Genomic DNA, 10,206 nt, shown 5'->3' with positions numbered 1-10,206 from the left:
ACACACACATATACATATAATAATATAAATAATATATAAATATATGCATGTATCCATACATATATGTACATACCTACATCTATATGTATACATACATGCATTTATGGGTACAGGACATCAAAAAAACGTTAAACACAATGAGAAATGCAAACATAAAAACGAAAACAGAAAACAAACTTTTTTCGAACAATGAAAAAACACAAACAGAGAAACGAGACATGCAATATAAAGAGTATAACCCTTCATCAGTTGTCCCTGTTCCATCTACTCTGCGTTTCGAAGGCAAGGACTACGCAATTCCATTGGAACAGCAAATTAAATAAAATTTGGAATTTTTTGCGGAGGGTGAAAGTGTTAACAAGAAAACACACACACACACACACACTCTCTCTCTCTCTCTCTCTCTCTCTCTCTCTCTCTCTCTCTCTCTCTCTCTCTCTCTCTCTCTCCAAAGCTGTGTTTTGTGATGAAATTCCAGGGAGATTGCAGAGAAATGGAGTTACTCTTTAGTCATCATTATTCCAAGTTTGCTCTTGCTTGTGCTGATAGTACACATAAAAGGCCACACTTAAGGGTTAAATAACAGAAGGTGGTCCTGTGGCTAAGGCATACAGGACTTGGAGTAGGACTGGCTCCTTACTTGTGTCACAGTCCAACGTTTGGTGGACGTACCCTAACATCTTGTGAACCAGTCCCCTTGCGTAAAGGCTAAGTAGGCCATGTGCCTCAAGAACAAGCTCAAGAGAGCAAGAGACCAGTAGAGTAAACTAAATAAATGGCAGAAGGTAACAGGAAACCAGTGCTGTACCTTTCCCAAGAAAAGTCATGAATCTTCAGGCTCTGAGTAAAGAGTTCATGACTGCTGATGTTTGGTCAGTCATTTACTCAGTTAGGTTTGCCAGAGCCTTTTTATTACCATTCACTACTTCATCAATGGCATGCAACAGACCTCAAGCAGATCTGGAATAGAAAGGTCACAAATGGTGATGAAAATACTTTGACAAACTTAACTGATTGATTGATTGATTGATTTATTATTGATTGATTGACTGAATAATGAATCAATTTATCAATTGGTTAAATAGCCAGCCAATTGACAAATAATAAAGTGAAATACCCATGCTGGTGCCTTATGAAACGCACCCATGCTAGTTCCACATGCTGGTGTCACATTAGAAGCACCCATGCTGGTGCCATGTAAAATGCACCCAGCACACTCTGTAAAGTGGTTGGCATTAGGAAGGATATCCTACCATGCAAACCATGCCAAAACAGACAATTGGAACCTGGTGCAACCCACTGGCTGGCCAGCTCCTGTAAAACCATTTAATCCATACCAACATGGAAAACATGTTTAATGATGATGATGATGACAAGAACCAGTGTGTGTATGTTTATAATTGGTGTAATATCCTTCCTGAGATACAACAAAGTATGTTTCAACACACAAGTTCTCATCAAGAATCTTGAAAACCAAATATAAAATCTTGTATATTTACTTAGTGATTCATTCATCACTACTTAGGCAAATACACAGATGTTTTACTTTACTGATGAGATCAGAATAAGATAAAAACATGGCTAGAGTTGTTTCCTACTCTTACTAGAAAAATGAAAATGATATTAGTCATAGATTAACATATTTTTACCTTCACTGTATTATTCTTTAAGTTTTTAGCACTGCCCATATATTAAATATATTAACACTAACTTAGCTATTACTTTCCATATGGATGGTATCTTTGAATTATTAGATCAGCCATTGTTTGTCAGATTTTATTAGAGTCATTTCAATATTGCAATGTACTGACCACTGTTATTATATTGGACCAAACAGCTGGAAACTTGATAATCTCTTGCTCAGTTTTTAAAGGTTGCCAACAATGATATAGTTGGCCACTTCTTAATCTTAGAAATACTGCTTGAATCCGTTCAGTAATAACAACTATTGTCCTTACTTTCTAGTTATTCCAGTACATAATTTTTTTTTTTTAATATCTAAGATAGAAAATTATTGTCCTATTAACTTGACATGTATAGCATGTATGGAAACCATAATTAATGAAATTTTAATAAAATTCCTTTGCGAACATGGATGGAAGATACTTCAGTAGTTTACCTAGAGTTTTGCAAAAGCTTTTAATACAGTATGTCACAACAAATTACGATTTATTGTCATCATCATCATCATAATCATAACCACCACCACCACCACCACCATCATCGTCATCATCATCGTCTTCATTGTCATTTTAATATCCACTTCTTTTATTGCCTGCAAGAGTCAAGCAGAAATTTGTTGATGGGTCAGAAACAATTCTTCATTCGGAGGCCCTTTCTCTTGCCAACCCTCACCCGTTTCCATGCAAATTCAATATTTCTCCATGACTAGACATGTTTTCATAAAAGATTGGATATAAATGACACTGCTTATATGATGGTGGCTCTCGTTTACAACTATCATGTGATGTCAAGACAAGTAGGCAGAAACACACACACACACACACACACATATATGATGGGCTTCTTTCAGTTTCTGTCTTCCAAATCCACTCGCAAGTCTTTGGTTGATTCAGAGCTTTAGTAGAAAACACTTGCCTGAGGTGTCATGCAGTGGGACTGAACCCAGAACTATGGACATTATGTTTAGTAATAAATTATGTTAGTCCTATGACTGAATTACCCCATCCTTTGTGCGTTTGTGTGTGTGTGTGTTTGTTTGTGTGTGTGTGTCTGTGTCCTTCTTTTGATATTGCATAATGGTTGCACATGGGCATCATCTTCATATATGTTACTATCATTCATTTCCAGTCTTCTATGAAAGACCTGTCTGACTTGTTTCGAAATGGGTGAGAGCTAACAATGGTAAGGGCATCTGGCTGTAGAAAATCTGACTCAGCAAATTCCATCTGAGCCATGCAGACATGGAAAAGTGGTCATCAAAACAAGTCATGATGATGATGTTGATGTTTTGTGTAGAAACAAATAATTGGAAACTACACTAGCTTCACAATCTCACATCCAAATATTGCATGTTTAATACCTTTTTTTAATATACAAAAGCTTCTTTTTTTTGTTTTTTTTTGTTACTACCTTTGTATTTAATGCCACTTTCAGGCATCCGCAATGCATCATTTTGTATGATTCTTTTTTGAACTACATTTGTGAATAAAGTGAATTTAGTTGAAACTCACTGATTGAAGCCTAAACATTCTATATGAATAATGAAGTTAGTGTTAATATATTTAATAAACGGAGTTAATTAGAAATAATGATTCAATGAAGCAAATGTAGAATTAATTAATTACTAATATTATATTCATTATTTTGATAAGTACAACAGACAGCTCCAGACATATTTTGGTCTTATTATGTCCTCATTAGTGAAGCATACACTTCATTTTACTTATTGAATTAGTGATGAAGGAATCAATAAGTAAATGTATAAGAATATATATTGGTTGGGATAGAAGAAAATGGAATTGTTTACAGAATGAATAATTCAAAGGTATCATCTGAATTGATGATGGAAATGAACTGGGGGGTTCTTGGACAAATGTTTTCCTGATTGATTGTTTGGTTCTTCTTTTATTGCTACAAATGAAAAAAAAAAAAAGGCTTTTATGTAACATTTTCTTAATTTACCTTTATTTTGTCTTAGATTTTTATTCAAGAATATGAAAAACATTCTATCATATTTGAGACATTGTGTACTGAGGGTCTACGAGTAACTAACCAACCAGAAGTTATCCAACAAATTGACCAACTTCAGCAACAGCTAAATGAAATACAGAATGCCACTGAGAGACAAACTAGTGAGATAGAAGAAAGACAATTAGCCTTTGTCACATTAGCAAATGGTATAGAAAAGTTCCAGACTATCATCCATAAATATGAATCTAAGCTGTATGTTACACCTGTAATAAACACATTTGATTTACAGATTCTTAACCATGAGTTAGCATTAAGTAAGGTAAGTTGATTGTTGTTTGTGTCATTCTATCATTTATTTCTCATCTTTGAGTTAGAACTGCAAGTCAAGGATGAATTCTTTTATAGAGGATTCATTAAAAACACTCTTGGCTCTAATTTACAATAGAATCGTTTGAATGATCAATGATATATCTAAAAATGTAAATGTGTAAAGGAAAGAAAGAATTTTATTCATAAATAATTCATGATTTGGAAATATACCTGAATAACAAAAGCATCAAAGCAATGAAATGCAAATTGTGGAGAGTGGGATATGATCTGAATAAAGATGTGGTTTGAGGTGATTGATGTATCTTTAAGATATAGATATAGAAATGGGTCAAAGAAAGACCTTGTAAATGGTATAAAAGAATATTGAATTAATCAAATTTGTACCGTAGTATGATTAATTCTGGATATTCTAACAGAAATATGAAGGAATCTCTAATATAAGGGAATCTGACTACATCAAAGTTGATTGTAGCTTAGAATTAGGATTCTTCAGTTGTCAAGTCCACCTTGCTTTCTAAGGATTTCAACCTTAAAATTAATTCATAGCAGTTCTAAATATATACCTTAATATAAAATACATATTGAAAAATTACACAGGAGAAGAAACTATTAGGCTAACAAAGAATAAATGCTACAATTACTGTTGAAATTATTGGCTTTGTTGAAAAATATTCCAAAAATATTGGAAAACTATTGAATTTTTCCTTGCATTAATTTACAAGTTAAACTTTAGATTTTCTCATTTCATTCTTCAGATGGCATTGTATATTGTTTTAGCAACAATGTCACGTCTCACTGGGAGGTAGCTCTTTGGTAGCATTTTTGGGCAGCTGCTGGTCACATGTGTGATGTCTTCCACAGAAATTTGACATGATCAACATTTTTGGTTGCATCTTGGAGCTTCAAGGAGCTTCACTGTCTCTTTTGTTGATTAAGTATTTTGAAGCAACCTCCTGCTCTTGGATTGCAAATGCACAGTCTTCAAGGTGTGACATAATGTAGTGGTTGTGAATCCAAGAAAGGCTGCACTTCATGTCAATATTATAGTCATCAAGTGTTCAGGAAACATACCCATGCATAATCTTTTTATGATATGCTGAGCGTTTCTCATTCAGGTCTTTTTTGAGGTATGTTAGCCCTGCAGTTTTAAAGTTGTATGTAAGTCATCAGGAAGAATATACTTTTTGAAGAGTTTAATGTCAACATATAGTATGTTTTTTCTCTTCACTTTTCAGTACTAAGTTTATATATTTATTTTTGCTGCTGTTGTTTAGCTGGTGCTATCTGAGAGAGACTATATAACATTCGGAAACTGTTTGCACTGATCTCAAGTTTCTTACTCCTTCATTTCTTCATAGATAAAGTCTGTCAATATTACTATTTCTGTGGAAGCTTCCAGTCAATGTCAGGCTCATGTGGGTTTTAATGTCTATGGAGTGAATTTCCTCTAAAGCCCAGTCAAGTGTCTTGAATGTTTGTATCAACACTGATACTGTGAATGCATTATGGCATATTGTCTTATTTTTCTTAGTCTTGTGTAATATTTTTGTAAGACTATATTTATTGGTTTCAAATTTTGGCGCAAGGCCAGCAAGTTCAGGGGAAGGGGTAAGATGATTATATGACCCCAGTATTTAACTGGTACTTAATTTATCGACCCTAAAAGGATGAACGACAAAGTCGACCTCAGTGGAATTTGAGCTTGGAACATAAGAATGGATGACATACCTTTAAGTATTTTGCCCTGCATGCTAATGATTCTGCCAGCTTGCCACAATAATTACTCCATATTTATTCAATGCCTAGGTATTTATTTGTAGCGTTCTTTGAGAGGAACAAGAGTGAGAGAAAGATCATTGATGCACATGTTTACTGTATGTATGTATATGTATATAAGTGTATGCATGTATAAAAAAGGTAGCTATTTTCTATTTTTACTTTTTTATTTGTATTTTATCATATTTTTTTATTTATCTTTTGTTTGGAAAAATAAACTTTACTGATCCAAAATCATGGTATTTCTAGACTTTCACACTCTCTTCATTAGGATAATAAGTGCTATTGAGATGTGTAATTAACTCATGTATGGCTGGTAAATATGATTTCTTTATCGACAACAAACTCAAATGAAGAAAATAATATTAAAAAACATAAAACATGTATATTTTTATTCTTTGAAATGATATCTCTCCTTTATAAATGCATATGGAAATTATGAGGAAAATGTTGTCTTAAAGTTCTGACATTTCTTTAAAACTCTTTTAAATATTGTTTCTGTTTTAGGCCTTGAAGGAAGAAATACACAACCAAGATAACAATATGGAACCACTTAAAAGTCAGTTCACCAAAATTAAAGTACATACCATTCCTGCTGGCATTCCACGACTTGAGGAGTGTGAGAAACAGATTTTAGATGCTTGGGATAATATCAAAATACTTTCAGAAGACCGCCAGAAGACAATTACTTTAGCTCTGAAATCATCTGAGGAATTTGATGCAAATTTGTCTCATATGGAACATTGGCTATATCTGTGTGACCAAAACCTTACACGAACTTCAGAAATTTATTCTGATGATATTGCAAATGTTCAGCAAGAGTTTAAGGTAAATAAGAAATTTTCTTCTTGTTCTGATTAGATCATCATCTCATAAGCTTAGAAGGTTGGAAGAGGGGCCCCCAGAGTTCCTTCAACTAGTTTATTTAAAATATCTTTGAAATTAACCTTTCTGTTGATTGTGCAGATAAGAAGTTGATTTTCCAATCATGTGGTCTTGGGTTTGGTCTTATTACATAACACCTTGGGTAAGTGTCTTCTACTATGGCCCTGGGCCAACCAAAGCCCTCTCAATAGATTTGATAGATGAAAACTGAACGAAGCTCATTGTATGTATATATACAGGGTTGACCAAACGTCACCCAACAATAAATCAAAATTTAATAAATACTATCTGTAATTTTGTATTGACTCAAATGGAAAAATGTGTCGCTGAAGAAGGACTTCAGTTTGAACAATTTTCATGATGTTTCATAAAATTTCTTTGATTAAAACCCTTTCTAACATGGAAGTATCCAAAGAGCATTTGAGGTACATAATGCTTTATGAGTACAAAAGGAAACTCTGCAGTTGAATCAAATGATCATTTCTCTTATAAGCATGAGGGTAATGCTTCCAACAAACAAAAACCTTGACAGTTATGTGTTGTTTTCAATATTTCTTACTGCTTCCTTTTTTTAATATCATTCTTATTTATGATTTTATTTTATTTATTTTTAGACAATGCTGTCAGAATGGCACGAGAATGGTCCCAATTACAAGAAACTTTCTTCAGATTTCCAATATTACATAAATAATTGCTCAGAAGATGAAGCAGCAGTTCTTAAAGAACGATATGATCGACTCTCTGATATTTACCAAAGAGTAAATGAACTCTCTACAAACCGTGAGAAAGCATGTGAAAACTGGCTGATGTATGCTGAAACTAGTAAACAGTATCAGATCAAACTGAAACAACTTCAACAACAATTGTCTTCATCTAATATCAAAGAACCTGAAATCGTTGGAATAATGGAATCAATCCAATCTATTGCTGATGAACTGAAAGATTGGAATAATTCCATAAAGGATTTAGATTCTTTGATGAAAATATCATACCTCACCATAAAAGACAGAGCAACACAAAGATCACTTCATTTTCCTTCAGAATTACAGAACATCCAGACACTTTGTAAAGACATACATATGACCGTCAGCAAGAAAGAGGAAAAACTTGGAGAAATGAACAAACAGTGGCAAGATTTTAATAATAAGAGGAACAATCTAATTGAAAACCTGGAGTCATTTGAGACAGAAGTGAATTCCTTTTCTGTGGAAAATTCCTCATTAAGTGGAGTTACTGATATGATCAACAATATCGAGGTAAACTTGTAAATTGCTATTTCTACCCATGTATAAGTTGTACCCTAGTTTTTTCATTTGAAATATCAAGTATAAAATAATACACCTTATACAAGTAAATATGATATATATATATTATTTGCAAATGATTTAGAGATACAGGTGCTGCCAGTTGAAAGCTCTGCATGCCAGGCACTAGCAGGCTTCTGGGGCCATCATGTATATGTCACACCCCTGATTTAGAGTTAAGTCTTGGTACAAAATTTTTACCTTCATAGTTTTAGCTTTGCTTCATGTATAAATAAGTTGCACCCCAATTTTTTTTTCAATTGAAATCAAGTATAAAATGGTAGAACTTATGCAGAAATACAGCAATTTTCTTTTGCTACCTTTGTTTAATCACCATCATTATCATCATCACTGCTGTCACCACCACCTAATGTAGCTCCATGTTGTGTGCTCTGACTACATGTGTTAACAATATAAATGATTGCGAATAGATAATTATTTCTACTATAGGCACAAGGCTATTCAAGAGATTAAAGTTGACTCTTCTTTGACCACTTTCTAAATTTATTTACAGGAAACCAACAATGCCGTCTACAAATTCAACCCAAAGTATGAAGAAATCCGAGAACTTGGTCGACTCATTGTGCAAAACGACAACAACAAATCTGCCGAAGTACATGGTTTGTTGGAACAACTTCATGAATTCTGGGAAACCCTGCAGGCCCTGTTGCACGAAAAGCACAATTACTATAACAGCCTTTCTGTTTTGTGGAAACAATATTTAGATGCATTGAGTGTTGTGCAGAATATTCTGGAAACTGAGGAACATTTAGTTGCAGAAAAGGTTTCTTTCACAAACTCTGATGATGTGAAAAATGCTCTTGAACTACGCAAGGTAAGTATTTGTGGACAAAGAAATTTGTTTAAGTCATTATTGATCAACCAAAAGTTTTATTTGGACTATTGAGGGAGTCTATATCAAGGAATTAGGACCTAGAATATCAGAGGCCACATGCAGACTCTGAGTCCTTAACTGTGCCTTCTAGACATAGGCGAGGTTTTATATTAAAAATATTACATAATATTACATTTAGTGTGAATATGTGTGTCCAAAGGTGGTGAGCAGGCAGAAACGTTAGCACGATTAGCAAAATGCCTAGCAGTGTTTTGTCTGTCTTTACGTTCTGTGTTCAAATTCCACCAAGGTCAACTTTGCCTTTCATCCTTTTGGGGTTGATAAATTAAGTACCAGTTGCGAACTGGGGTCAATCTAATCGACTAGTGTCCTCCCCCAAAATTTCACGCCTTGTGCCTAGAGTAGAAAAGAATATGTGTTCCATGTGGTTACTATGCTGGGCTCATTACCATTAGGTCATGAGTTCAATTCCTGAACTGGGCAGTGTGTATCTTTGAGTAAAGTACTTTCTTTCACTTTTTTCTAATCTACTGAAGACATTTAGGCTGGTGGTTAGGGTGTTGCACTCATGATCACAAGACCATGATTTTGGTTTCTGGACAAGACAGTGTGTTGTGTTCTTGAGCAAAACACTTCATTTCCCTTTACTCTCATCCACTCAGCTGTAAGTGAGCAACCCTTCGAAGAGACTAGCATCCCATCCAGAGGGAATATTGTGTTCTTGGTCACTTACATGCAATGGAAAAATGATCCTATGAGCCCTAAGACTTGTGATGATAATAATATCTAGGGGGTCTTACTATTACTACTACTACTTCTCTACACATCTGTAAATGAGTATCAGCTATGTGCTAGTGCAGACCTCTCTCTACTGCTCTTAACATCCTGGATATCCTGCTAGGTCAAGGATTAATCCTTTCGATACCAACATGGCTGAAACTGCCTCTGGCTCTGTAGTACAAATGTCTTGTTTTCATAAGTTTTGAATTAAAATCTTCCACCAAACTTTAGTCACAATTTATGTTCCTAACACTACCTTAATAATTCAGTTATTTTACTAAATTCTTTGTTATATTTAGAATTAATTGAAAGAAACACAGAGCATCTCAAAGTAAATATGGTAATGAAAGGGTTAAAAGGCTGAGAGGGGATCTGTGCCTGCTTTTGATTGCATGATCACCTAAAGCAGATAATGACAGCATGATCATTAGTGTTCCTTTCATTAACATATTTCTCTTGAAATACACTGGCTTTGTTTTAGTTAATTTTGATAATAACGAAGAATTTAGTAAAATAATTTTGTCATTAGGCACAGGAGTGGCTGTGTGGTAAGTAGCTTGCTTTCCAACCACATGGTTCCAGGTTCATTCCCACTGCATGGCACCTCGGGCAAGTGTCTTC

General features: G+C 34.3%; 1 protein-coding gene across 10 annotated transcripts in view; it reads left to right on the top strand.

Annotated features, from left to right (window-relative positions):
• The window catches only part of LOC106881484 (nesprin-1), an 811,219-nt gene that overhangs the window by 289,657 nt on the left and 511,356 nt on the right, over positions 1-10,206 (top strand). For all 10 annotated transcript variants that reach the window (XM_052966929.1, XM_014931893.2, XM_014931887.2 and 7 more), the window contains 4 exons: positions 3,662-3,973; positions 6,268-6,588; positions 7,260-7,901; positions 8,464-8,784. In XM_052966929.1, the coding sequence (XP_052822889.1) occupies positions 3,662-3,973; positions 6,268-6,588; positions 7,260-7,901; positions 8,464-8,784 (1,596 nt within the window). The remainder of the gene's footprint in view (positions 1-3,661; positions 3,974-6,267; positions 6,589-7,259; positions 7,902-8,463; positions 8,785-10,206) is intronic.

Source organism: Octopus bimaculoides, chromosome 4, assembly GCF_001194135.2.
Source record: "Octopus bimaculoides isolate UCB-OBI-ISO-001 chromosome 4, ASM119413v2, whole genome shotgun sequence".
NCBI classification, from domain to species: Eukaryota; Metazoa; Mollusca; class Cephalopoda; order Octopoda; family Octopodidae; genus Octopus; species Octopus bimaculoides.
The sequence above is the reverse complement of the archived record's forward strand: the minus strand, read 5'-3'. Positions and strand labels throughout refer to the sequence as shown.